This window comes from Triticum dicoccoides, chromosome 2B (assembly GCF_002162155.2).
Source record: "Triticum dicoccoides isolate Atlit2015 ecotype Zavitan chromosome 2B, WEW_v2.0, whole genome shotgun sequence".
In the NCBI taxonomy this organism is placed as follows: domain Eukaryota; kingdom Viridiplantae; phylum Streptophyta; class Magnoliopsida; order Poales; family Poaceae; genus Triticum; species Triticum dicoccoides.
The window spans coordinates 496114920-496128126 of NC_041383.1; the positions used below are offsets into that span (position 1 = coordinate 496114920).

General features: G+C 52.8%; 1 protein-coding gene across 1 annotated transcript in view; it reads right to left on the reverse strand.

Annotated features, from left to right (window-relative positions):
* Positions 1–11918: 11918 nt before the first annotated feature.
* The window catches only part of LOC119364443 (RING-H2 finger protein ATL52-like), a 2214-nt gene continuing 925 nt past the window's right edge, over positions 11919–13207 (reverse strand). The window contains exon 2 of the mRNA XM_037629916.1: positions 11919–13204. Coding sequence (XP_037485813.1) covers positions 12168–13204 — 1037 coding nt within the window. The 3' untranslated portion in view covers positions 11919–12167. The remainder of the gene's footprint in view (positions 13205–13207) is intronic.

Genomic DNA, 13207 nt, shown 5'->3' on the forward strand with positions numbered 1-13207 from the left:
AGGCGACATTGCTTGGCATTCTATGACCTTCGCTGTGCCGCTGACGAGTGCCCGGCCTTCGTCGTCGACTGCTGAACCGCCCTCCCTTTTCGCCACACACCACGTCCCAGAGGATCAAGTGGGTGCTGCTAAGGAGGCTATACGCCAGGCAGGAATTATGATGGAGCAGGTGAAGGCGATCCGGGAAGCCAGCCAAGCGGCCTATGATGCAAGCTCAGCCCTTCAGAGCAACGTCCAGGTCAGTTGGTAACCGCCTGTTCTGTTAGGATATGTTATCTCAAGACTTCCTTTCGGAAAAATCTTTGAGTCTGTCTGTACACCCACTAGGTGTGTCGATTGAATTTGTAGACTGGTGGGGGCACGCTGAGTGCACCCACTGGGTGTAGTCCCGAGACTATGGTGGACTGCTGACAGTCGACTGTAGTCTTTATAGTTGGAATTTCTCTACTCGGTCTGGTCGGACCATGTCGAGTGGAACATTAGGACGGTGGGGCACGCTGAGTGCACCCACTGGGTGTAGTCCCCGAGACTATGGTGGACTGCTGGCAGTCGACTGTAGTCTGAAGAACTCTCTCTCTCTTTTTTAGATCATGATGAGATCTCTTTGTTCCTCTCGGTCGACTGACCGGATTAGGTCGATGGAACTAGTGGGGGCACGCTGAGTGCACCCACTGGGTGTAGTCCCCGAGACTACTGTTGAATATTTTGATTCGACTGTAGTCTTAGAGATGCTACAGTTTTTCTCTTAGTTACTCGGAAGTAACTTCTCTTTGATATCTGTCGACTGACTCTTTGCAGAAATCTTGCGAGCTCGTGGCCCGTTATACTGAGTTGGAAAAGAAGCACATCCAGCTCGATCTTGATTTGAAACTTGTTCAGGAGAACTTTCAGAAAGCAAAGGACGAGGCAACAGGTACGATTGGTGAGAACTTGACGACTGTTTTCGTCTTTCTTCTCATTATTGATTCTGAACTATTTGTCATTTCGCAGAAAAAACGAAGGTGGCTCTGAACAAGAAGGACCAGGAACTTGCTAAAGCGCAGAAGGCTGCTTTGGATAAAACGAAGCTCGCGGAAGAGAAGCTGGCTTCAGTCGGCAAACTCGAAGAAGAGAACGCCAACCTGAAAGCTGCTCTCGACGCGGCCAACAAGGAAGTCAGCCGTCTGAAGAACGACAAGATTGCTCTGAGTGACAAGGCTAGTGAGCTGGTGGGGAAGAAGAATGATCTGGAAGCTTATCTGGGAGGGCTCGCTAAGAAGTTGTTCCTCATGCTTGAAGGTAACCTCTCTCACCCGACTGACTTGCTATCGTCGACTCGTCGCAGTACTGCTGGTTCATCTTTGGATTGTGTGTACAGAATTCTGCCAAAATTTTGAGGAGGAGACCAGTCGAGTGGAGACAGGTTTGGATCCGATCAACTCTCCAATGAAGGATGAAACTGCCATGAATGTGCTCCGACTAGAGTCTCGTGTCGCTGGAGTGGTCGACTATCTTGCTCGACTGAAAGTTGCGGCGTCACGGATCGACACGACTCTCTGGCCGAGAGAGACGCTTCAACTTGACCTCGAGTCTCTGATGACTCGACTGAATGAGGTCCCAGGTCGAGTGCAAGAATGGAAGAAGTCCTCTGCCAGGTGTGGCGCTGATGTTGCTCTATCTCTGGTCCGTGTTCACTGCAAGGACGCATGAGAGGAAAAGTTGGCGTCCCTCAAGGTGGCTAATACTAAGAAGCATGACTTCCAACCTTTCATGGAGACCTTCATTGCCGCTGCCACTCGGATTGCAGATGGAATTGAACTGGACCAGTTCGTCGCGCCTTCCAGTCCTCCACCGGAGGAATAAAAAACTTCCATGCTTGACGCTTTAAATTTGCCTCGGAATGCCGAGTGATTTTGTAACCGATAAACTTTAACAGGCTTCCCGCCTGAGCACTTCTGGACCCGTAGGGTGTTATCTGAACTTGGCTTTGCCGTTGAATATGCTTGCGTTTGTCTTTGAGCGAACCTTGTTCTCCACTCGGAGTATATTTCAGTGCTTGATATATACTCTTGCAGGTTGGAGCACAGATTGCAGTCGACTTGCGCCCTTGCGGGTCAGGATGGAGCGCACATTGTATTTGTGTCGAAGCTTGAAGGAGAATGTAGTAGTCGACCTGCACATCATTGTCCTTGCAAAGCGCACATTGTACTTGTGCCGGAGCTTGAAGGAGAAGGTAGCAGTCGACCTGCACCTCGTCGTCCTTGCAGAGCGCACATTGTATTTGTGCCGTAGCTCGAAGGAGAAGGTAGCAGTCGACCTGCACCTCGTCGTCCTTGCAGAGCGCACATTGTATTTGTGCCGTAGCTCGAAGGACGAGGTAGCAGTCGACCTGCACCTCATCATCCTTGCAGATCGGGATGAATTTTGTACTTAGGCGAGTGTTGGACTGTAGCTAAGCCTCCGAGTGAGAGGTTTGCTCTTCACTCGGTAGGAATTTAAATACTTAGGCGAGTATTGGACTGCAGCTAAGCCCCCGAGTGAGAGGTTTGATCTTCGCTCGGTAGGATTTTAAATACTTAGGCGAGTACTGGATTGTATCTAAGCCCCCGAGTGAGAGGTTCGCTCTTCACTCGGTAGGATTTTAAACACTTAGGCGAGTACTGGACTGCAACTAAGCCCCCGAGTGAGAGGTTCGCTCTTCACTCGGTAGGATTTTAAACACTTAGGCGAGTACTGGACTGCAGCTAAGCCCCTGAGTGAGAGGTTCGCTCTTCACTCGGTAGGATTTTAGACACTTAGGCGAGTACTGGCCTGCAGCTAAGCCCTCGAGTGAGAGGTTCGCTCTTCACTCGGTAGGATTTTAAACACGTAGGCGAGTACTGGACTGTAGCTAAGCCCCCGAGTGGGAGGTTCGCTCTTCACTCGGTAGGATTTTAAGCAGCGCACATTGTATTTGTGCCGTAGCTCCGAAGGAGAAGGTAGCAGTCGACCTGCACCTCGTCGTCCTTGCGGATCGGGATGAATTTCATACTTAGGCGAGCACTGGACTACGGCTAAGCCCTCGAGTGGGAGGCAGACTCTCCACTCGACATGATTTTTCAAACTTAGGCGAGCACTGGGCTGCAGCTAAGCCTCCGAGTGGGAGGCAGACTCTCCACTCGGTAGGATTTCTCAAACTTAGGTGAGCACTTGGCTGCAGCTAAGCCTCCGAGTGAGAGGCAGACTCTCCACTTGGTAGTATTTCTCAAACTTAGGTGAGCACTGAGCTGCAACTAAGCCTCCGAGTGGGAGGCAGACTCTCCACTCGGTAGGATTTCAAATACTTAGGCGAACACTGGGCTGCAGCTAAGCCTCCAAGTGGGAGGCAGACTCTCCACTCGGTAGGATTTCTCAAACTTAGGCAAGCACTGGGCTGCAGCTAAGCCTCCGAGTGAGAGGCAGACTCTCCACTCGGTAGGATTTCTCAAACTTAGGCGAGCACTGAGCTGTAGCTAAGCCTTCGAGTGGGAGGCAGACTCTCCACTCGGTAGGATTTCAAATACTTAGGCGAACACTGGGCTGCAGCTAAGCCTCCGAGTGGGAGGCAGACTCTCCATTCGGTAGGATTTCTCAAACTTAGGCGAGCACTGAGCTGCAGCTAAGCCTCCGAGTGGGAGGCAGACTCTCCACTCGGTAGGATTTCAAATACTTAGGTGAAGCGGGTTCGCGACTAAGCCTCCGAGTGAAAGGCTTGCTTGTCACTCGGTAGGAATTTTTTTTTTACAAACTTAGGCGAAACGGATTCGCAGCTAAGCCACCCACATGGGGATTTCTTACATAAACAAAAGCAACAACAATCAATGGAGAAAATTATAACACTTTTGTCTTTGATAAACAAACTACAGGAGTACTTTTATTACATCTCATCCGAGTGAGTACTTAAGAGTAAAAGGGGCGGAGCAGATCCGCATTCCAAGCTCGTGGCTCATCAATCTGGCGACCGACATTGTACAGACGGTACGCTCCATTGTGGAGAACTTTGGTGGTGATAAGGGGCCTTCCCAAGTAGGGGCAAGTTTGTGTGGCTTATGTTGATCCACTCGGAGGACCAAATCTCCCTCTTGGAAGGATCGACTCTTCACGTTTCTGGCATGGAATCGACGCAAGTCCTGCTGATAGATGGTCGATCGGATCAAGGCCATCTCTCTTTCTTCTTCTAGAAGGTCGACTACGTCCTGCCGTGCTTGTTCTGCTTCATCTTCAGAGTAGAGCTCGACTCGGGGTGCATTGTGAAGCAGGTCACTCGGCAGAACTGCTTCTACTCCATAGACCAGAAAGAATGGAGTTCTCCCAGTCGACCGATTGGGAGTAGTCCTTAGTCCCCAAAGGACTGATGGAAGTTCGTCGACCCACGCGCCTGCTGCGTGTTTGAGATCGCGCATCAACCGGGGTTTCAGTCCTTTGAGAATTAGGCCATTTGCTCTTTGTGCTTGTCCATTCGTCTGGGGGTGAGCGACGGAGGCGTAGTCGACTCGTGTGCCTTGAGAAGCACAAAAGGTTTTGAATTGGTCGGAATTGAAGTTTGACCCATTATCGGTGATGATGCTATGCGGAACTCCATATCTGAATATCAATTCTCTGATGAAGCTGATCGCAGTGCTGGCATCGAGACTCTTGATGGGTTTTGCTTTGATGCACTTAGTGAACTTGTCGACTGCCACCAGTACATGGGTGAAGCCGCTCCTGCTAGTCCTCAGTGGTCCAACCATATCTAATCCCCAGACATCGAAGGGCCGGGCGAGTGGAATGGTCTTCAAGGCTGAGGCAGTTTTGTGCGACAGATTGCAGTAGAACTGGCATCCTTCACACTTATCGACTATCTCTTTTGCCATTTCATTTACTCTGGGCCAGTAAAAACCCGCTCGGTATGCTTTAGCCACGATGGTCCGGGAGGACGCATGGTGGCCACAGGTCCCCGAGTGGATATCATCAAGAATTATCTGACCCTCTTCTGGCGTTATGCATTTCTGGCTGGCTCCTGTCGCGCTTTCTCTGTACAACTGTCCCTTCATCACAGTAAAGGCTTTGGATCGACGGACGATCTGTCGAGCCTCTTCTTTATTCTCTGGGAGCTCTTTCCTTAGGATATACACAATGTACGACACTGTCCAGTCGGGAGTGATAACCAAGAATTCCATGACCAGGTCAACCACGGCTGGGATTTCGACTTCAGTCGGATCCGTGGCACTTTTTGGCTACGGAGCTTCCTCGGTGAAAGGATCCTCTTGAACTGATGGTGCATGGATATGTTCCAAAAAGACACCACTGGGAATGGCTTCTCTCTTGTAACCTATCTTTTCCAAGTCATCGGTCGCTTGATTTTTCAATCGGGGTATATGATGAAGCTCTAACCCCTCGAATTTCTTCTCCAGCTTTCTTACTCATTACAGTAACCAGTCATGGCTGGGCTTCTGACATCCCACTCCTTCATCACTTGGTTTACCACCAAATCCAAGTCACCGTAGACCATGAGGCGACGGACGCCGAGTGAAATGGCCATACGCAACCCATACAAAAGTGCTTCATATTCTGCTTCGTTGTTGGAGGAATCAAAGTGAATCTGGAGTACATATCTGAGCTTGTCTCCTCGGGGGGAAACCAACACTACCCCAGCACCAGAACCGTTCAGCATCTTAGAGCCATCAAAGAACATGGTCCAGTGCTCCGAGTGTACTTGAGTCGACAGTTGCTGTTCGGTCCACTCGGCGAGGAAATCTGCTATTGCTTGGGACTTGATAGCTTTCTTTGCCTCAAATCTGATATCTAGGGGAAGGAGTTCAATCGCCCATTTCACCACTCGACCAGTTGCATCTCTGTTGTGCAGAATCTCTGACAATGGGGCGCCGCTGACGACTGTAATGGTATGATCAGAGAAGTAATGAGAAACTTTCTTCGTGGTCATATAAATCCCATATACAAGCTTCTGATAGTGAGGTTATCTTTGCTTTGATGGGGTCAGAACTTCAGAAATATAATATACTGGGCGCTGAACTTTGAAGGCTTTTCCTTCTTCTTTCCACTCGACCGTAAGTACTGTAGTGACGACTTGTCCTGTGGCTGCAATGTAAAGCAGCAAAGGCTCTTTGCTGATCGGAGCAGCAAGCACCGGCTGGGTGGAAAGCAGGGCTTTTAGCTCTGCAAACGTTGCATCAGCTTCAGGAGTCCACTCGAACTTGTCTGACTTCTTCATCAGTCGGTAAAGGGGCAATGCCTTTTCATCGAGACGAGAGATGAATCGACTTAAAGCGGCCAAGCAACCAGTAAGCTTCTGAACATCGTGCACACGCACAGGTCGTTTCATTCGGAGTATAGTGCCCACTTTCTCTGGATTTGCGTTGATCCCTTGTTCGGAAACGAGAAAACCGAGTAATTTTCCGCCAGGAACTCCAAATGTGCACTTTGATGGATTAAGCTTGATATCGTACCTCCTGAGGTTGGCAAATGTTTCAGCGAGGTCAGTCAGCAGGTCGGAACCTTTTCATGACTTGACCACAATGTCATCCATATATGCTTCCACATTCCGACTGATTTGAGTGAGCAAACACTTCTGAATCATCCTTATGAACGTGGCTCCGGCATTCTTGAGGCCGAATGGCATGGTGACATAACAGAAGCACCCGAATGGGGTGATGAAAGCTGTTTTGATCTCATCAGGTCCATACCGACGGATCTGATGGTACCCCGAATAGGCGTCTAAGAAATACAATCGCTCACATCCCGCAGTCGAGTCGACTATTTGGTCGATGCGGGGGAGAGGAAAATGATCTTTCGGGCAGGCCCGATTGATATGTTTAAAGTCAATGCACATGCGAAGTGACTTGTCCTTCTTGGGGACCATGACAACATTGGCGAGCCACTCGGAGTGGTAAATTTCTCGGATGAACTTTGCTGCTAAGAGCCGAGCCACCTTTTCGCCAATGGCCTTCCTTTTCTGGACGGCAGACCGTCGCAGATGTTCTTTGACAGGTTTTGCCTTTGAGTAGACCCGTAGACGGTGCTCAGCCAGTCCCCTGGGAACACCCGGCATGTCAGAAGGTTTCCATGCGAAGATGTCCCAGTTCTCACGGAGGAACTGGATGAGCGCTTCTTCCTATTTGGGGTCGAGCGTTGTGCAGATATTAGTCGGGGCAGCATTGGGATCGGTCGGGTGGATGTGAACCGGTTTCGTCTCACCGGGCGACTGAAAAGCTGACTCCGTAGCGGGCTTCTTAGCTCGCAACAAATCACTCGGGTCTGCATTTTTTTGATGTTCCTGCCACTCTTCTGCTACCATCTGAGCATCGGAGATTTTTGAGCCCTTCTAAAAGCACTCTTCCGCCTTCTTGCGATTGCCAGTAACAGTGATCACACCCTTAGGGTCAGGCATCTTCAATTTGAGGTACACGTAACACAGTCGAGCCATAAAACGTGCATAAGCTGGCCTGCCCAAAATAGCGTGATAGGCACTCTGGAAATCCACGACTTCAAATGTCAACTTTTCTTTGCGGAAATTCTTGGAATCACCAAAAACCACGTCGAGAGCAATCTGGCCGAGTGACGCGGCCTTCTTGCCAGGAATAACTCCATAGAAACTCATGTTGCTTGTACTGATTCTGGACATCGGAATGCCCATCCCTTTCAGTGTCTCCGTGTACAGTATATTCAAACTACTGCCGCCATCCATCAAGACCTTAGTCAGTCGAGTGCCTTCCACAACTGGATCGACCACCAGAGCTTGCCTCCCAGGGGTGGCTATGTGCGTCCGGTGATCTAACTGGTTGAATGTGATGGCCGTCTGAGACCACTTCAGATAATTGGGTGTCGCCGGAGCAACCATATTCACCTCTCAGTTTATAACTTTTAGTCGACTTTTGCTTTCAACGTCAGCAAAAATCATCAGGGTGGAATTGACCAGGGGATATCCATCATCACTATCTTCTTTGTCATCAACTTTGTCCGACTCTTTTTCCTTGTCCTTGGGCTGCTTCCCCTGAAACTGCTGGATCAAGAGCCGACACTGCCGAGTGGTATGCTTCGGGTAAATGAAATTACCCTCCTCATCTTTCTTCGTGTGGATGTGACACGGCAAATCCATCACGTCATTTCCTTCTTTATCCTTCACTTTCTTGGGGTTCCAATGCCCCTTGGGCTTCCCTTTAAACTTTTCCTGAGTCACGGCTAAGGCTTCTCCAGTAGCAGTTGGCTTGGCTTTCCGTTTCTGCTTCCGACTGGAGTTCCCTCCTCCGGTTTCGTGGGCGACTGACTTGTGCTTGCCACTCCGGAGCCGATCCTCTTCTTCACCATTGGCATACTTGGTGGCTTTCTCCATCATTCGACTCAGAGACATGTCTCCGGTTTGACCGAATTTCAGATTCTCTGTACTTAACGCCTTCCTTGAAGGCACACACACTGCCTGGTGATCAGACACATTCTCTACCATGTGATGCAACGTGATCCATCTCTGAATGTAATCTCTCAAAGTCTCATTCGGCTTCTGTACGCAAGTTTGCAGCTCTGTCAGTCCTGCTGGTCGCTTGCAAGTTCCTTCAAACGTTCTGACAAACACTCGGGAAAGGTCTTCCCAAGTGTAAATGTTGCTGGGTGCTAACTGGTTCAGCCATGCTCTGGCTGAGCCCTCCAACATAAGAGGCAGATGCTTCATGGCCACCTCATCATTGCCACCGCAGATCTGAACTGCCACTCGGTAGTCCTCAAGCCAAGTATCAGGCTTGGATTCACCAGTGAACTTACTGACTCCAGTCACCAACCTGAAGTTGGAAGGAATCACCGCGGCCCTGATGGCTCTGGTAAAACACTCTGGTCCTGAGACATGCACTCTGTTGCTGGTGGGCACATCCCTGTCGTTACCTTCTCGGTGAGCTCTATTCCTGTCGACCAGACCTTGAACGATAATGGATCTCGCATCAAAGTCTGGTTCCCTAGGGTCGACTGGAATTCTTCGCCCAACACTGTGTTGGCGCCTATCATCCTGCTGTTGAGGCACGTACGATCCACCCCTTGGGGGAGGGGTGGGCACTCGACGTCGATCATCGTGATCGAATCGATGATCATACTGCTCACGGTTCTTGTGCTGATCATGCCGGTCTCCATGTCCCTCATGCCTCGGGGGCGATCTGGGGCTGTGAGCCGACTGGACTGTATTCGCGGCCACGGATCTGCTGTGAATCTTGTTCCGCGACTGTGATATAGCTGAATTTTGACCTCCTGCTGCCCGGAGCAAATCTCTGATCTGCATTAAGCCTCTGCCAGCCTCTAACTGGGAAGGCTGAATCGACTCTGCTATACGGGCTGCAGCTGCTAAATTCTGAATCGGAGTTCGATATACCTGAGTCGGTTGTGGAAAGAGTTGACGTCGACTGGAATCTGGAACCCGTTTCCGAGCACACTCGTCGAGTGCTCGCTGAAGGTTCTCCAGTCGCGTGCGCTCGGCCAAGTTAGCCAAGCGCGCGTCTTCCAAGGCACGAGCCTCGGGAGTTTCTCCAACGATAGGAGTATGTAGCGCATCCATGTTCTGGCGGCGAAGTTCTTCCCTTTGCAGAGAATCGAGGGGCTCGGGGAGATATTCCTCATGGGCGTGCGACGGATCGCCTCCGCCGTCACCTCCCTCGGCGCCGGGAAAGCCGGGGGGACCGTGTGGTCCATTGACCATCAGGACCTCTGCCGCTGGATCACTGCTGTCGCACTCGGATGCAGTCTCTGCGGAGCGAGTCGAACAGGCCGTAGAGAGATTCATCGGGCTCGATTGCCGCGACTTGGGCGGTGGTCGACTTGCGAGCCACCGCGTGCCTCACCCATCGCTGAAGCCTCGACCGACCAGAGCGCTTGCGCCGGCGGGAAGCAGGGAGGGAGGATGACACAAAAACTGGTCGATACTGGGTCGACGGTTGCCGCAGGAGGACGCCGCGGACACACGCGCGAAAGTGCGTCGCTCCGCGGACTGGGAGCGCGTCGACGTCGAGCGGAGCCTCCTGAAGCCAGGCAGAGTCGTCGGCAACGAACGTGAGCGCGCCGAGACGGATCTCTCGGCCCTCAATCAAAACTCCGCCTGAAACCATGATGAAGGAGATCGGAAAAAATCGCAACTTCTCCAATAAGTCGCTAAGACACCTGCCCCACGGTGGGCGCCAGCTGTCGTGGTTCTAAGTCTGACAGTAGTGTAGGGGGGTACTGATTGAGAGGCAAGATCCTAGCTATGGAGTAGTTGTATACGCAAGAGTTTTACGAGTTCAGGCTCTTCTCGGAGGAAGTAACAGCCCTACGTCTCGGAGCCCGGAGGCGGTCGACTGGATTATATGCGTATGAGTTACAGGGGTGCGAACCCTTTACACTGAGGAGCGGGGTGGCTTATATAGAGTTCGCCAGACCCCTCCAGCCCTCAGTTATGCAGGGTTTAAAGTACATTAAGACAGGGGGTTACTGGTAACGCCCACATAAAGTACTATGAAGACCATAAAGGCTACTTAATGACAGACCGTTTCACGTAGAGTGACTTTAGATCTCCTGGCTGTCGAGTGATTGGCTTCACGGTCGAGTGTCCTCGATTCCGTCGAGTGGAACACTTCTGAGTCGATTGACAGGTGATTTCTTCTAAAGATGCCCTTGTGTGGGGTAGTTTGGACAGGTCCATGACCCTACCCTAGGTACATAGCTTCATCACCTGTCCCCGCCGGAGCGGCGGCGACATTTGGCTGCCGCGGCGCATGGCGGGTGGGTCCTCCTCCTCCCACTCCCACTCGTCCGGATCGCCGGCGCTCGCCAGCGTCAAGGCCGAGCCCGTGAAGACGCCGCTAGGGCGGCGCACCCACGGCGGCGCCTTTGTCATCAACGAGGGTGGCCGTGGCTCCTCTTCCTCCCGCTTCGTCAAGCCGAAGACGGAGCCAGGGCTGATCGCCGTGAAGAGCGAGCACGGCGACTTGGCTACCGCTAATGACGAGGCCACGCTCAAGTGGGCGCGCGAGGACTACGTCAAACTGGAGACGAAATGCCAGCGTAGCGCCCTAGAGGAGATCGCCGCCCGGCGCCTCGACCACGACGTGGGCGGCGTCATCGTCCTCGAGGACAGTGACGACGATGCACCGCTGCCGCCAACCAAACCGGGATGCCAAGGCGACGCAGGCGAGGGGTGCAGCAACGGCGGCAGCGTAAAGAAGCATGCCGACGACGGCGACGACTACATCGTCTTCGGCGCGTTCTTCGGCCTGTAGGAGGGGCGGCAGAAGGCGGCGCAGTAGTTTTCATTTATGTTTTTAGTTTTGAATTATGTTTTAAAGTTTTTATGTAAAAAAATCAATCAGATCGCCTCATATGTGTCGAATTTGGCCAAATTTTGTCGTGTTTGGCCGATTTTGGCCGACTTTATTTTTCAAAAGAACGGCGTCTGAATTGGGCTTGGGGCGGCAGTTGGGAATCCGACCATCCACATGCCTAAAATATCGCCGGCGAGCCACCAGGCGGCGATATTTCAAGCTCCTAGGGGCCCGAACGACTGGAGATGCTACAAGCTCGTCATGTGCTGTATCTGCGCTTCTCGTTCAGACTAGCTACCGTCATCAGAAAATAAAAATAGAAGAATAATACACAAAATCTTCCCGTGCCAATGACCCCCACGAGGCCATGAGGGCACGTTCTCCCTTGGATAAGTTTGAGAGGCGGATGATGCGTTCCACTCCCATGTTAGTTGAAGAGAAGAAAATGTAGGGTAAAGCAAAGAAAAGAGCAGCCGACAAAGTGCAGTGTCTGCTTCCTAGACAAGCATACAAGAACATCTTCCTAAATTTCTATTCTCTATTCCTGTTCTGGTCTGATCTCTGTTCTTAATTGCACTTGAAGTAGAACCAGACAACATAAGAGATACTATTTTACTTTTTTGAGCTTTGGAGTGACAGGGTAAACAACAGATAAAGCTCGACATGGGAATTGGACTGATGGGCCTGATGAATCCAGTTTGAAGGGAACAAAACGTATGCACAGTGTGCAAGATTCACGCATGTGTTGATCGATCGCAGTCTTTTCTTTGCTGCATTTCGCGTTTGAACGCGCAATCATCGGTTTTGAGATTACAAGCGACAGGTATCACACACATTCGGGGCGTTGATCGGGTAACATTATTGGCGACTAGGATCAAAATTCAGCTCGGGGTCCCGGCGCCGTCACAGCGGCAGCACGGAGCTCCGGGCACGGCAGTGCCGCGAGAAGAAGGACCTCGGGAGACCGCCGGACGCGGGCCTCTCGGTGCTCGGATGGCCGGTCGCACCGCTTTGATGCTTCTCTTGGCCACTCTGCTCCTCCCCTTCGGGGGCCGCGTCAGGCTGCCGGTCCAGCGCGGCGACGTCTGCCGCGGTTGAGACCATCGCCGCGTTCATGGACGCCGCGCGCCGCACATTCCGCGGCAGTGGGCCCGGGAGCTGCGGCAATGGCTCTGGCTCTGGCGAACTGGGTTGCTGCTGCTCGTGCTGATCTTCTTCCACGCGCGGCGCTTCTTGGTCCTCGTCCTCCTCGTCTTCAGGCTCCAGCGTTGAATCGCTCGCGGCAGCCGCTTGCTCGGCTGCCGCGTTGGCGTTCGCATCTGGATCAGCTGGTGGGTTGGACTCGATGCCGACTCCGGCGGCCGCGGCGGCGGGGTCGATCACGTCGGAGCGGCAGAGCGGGCAGTTGACGTGGGCGCGGAGCCAGGTGTCGATGCAGGGGACGTGGAACGCGTGGCCGCACTTGGGCAGCAGGCGCACGAGCTCGCCGTCGCTGAACTCGCCGAGGCACACGGAGCAGTCGGCGGCGCCGAGGAGCCCAGACCCCGCGCGGTACGGCGTCACCGCGATCGAGTCGATCGCCGCCTCGTCGAGCCCGACGGTCCGGATGTACCAGACGTGGTGCACCACCCCGCCCCCGCCCCCGCCCTCCGGGTCGTCGTTCCCGACGTTGGTCGCGGCGGCCGGCGGCTGGGCGAGGAGCGCCTGCCGCCGGCGCCGCAGCTGCCGGCGACGGACGGCGATCGAGAATCCGAGGAGGATGAGGGAGAGGAACGCGAGCGCCGCGGCGGCGCAGAGGACGTAGGTGATGAAGCGGCGGCGGTGGTCATCGACGGCGCCGTACCCGTAAGTTCCTCCTCCCTGGTCTCTCCAACCACCGCCGCCGTCATGGACGGGGGAAGGGGACGGAGCGAGGTCCGGGGAAGAAGGGAAATAGAAATAAA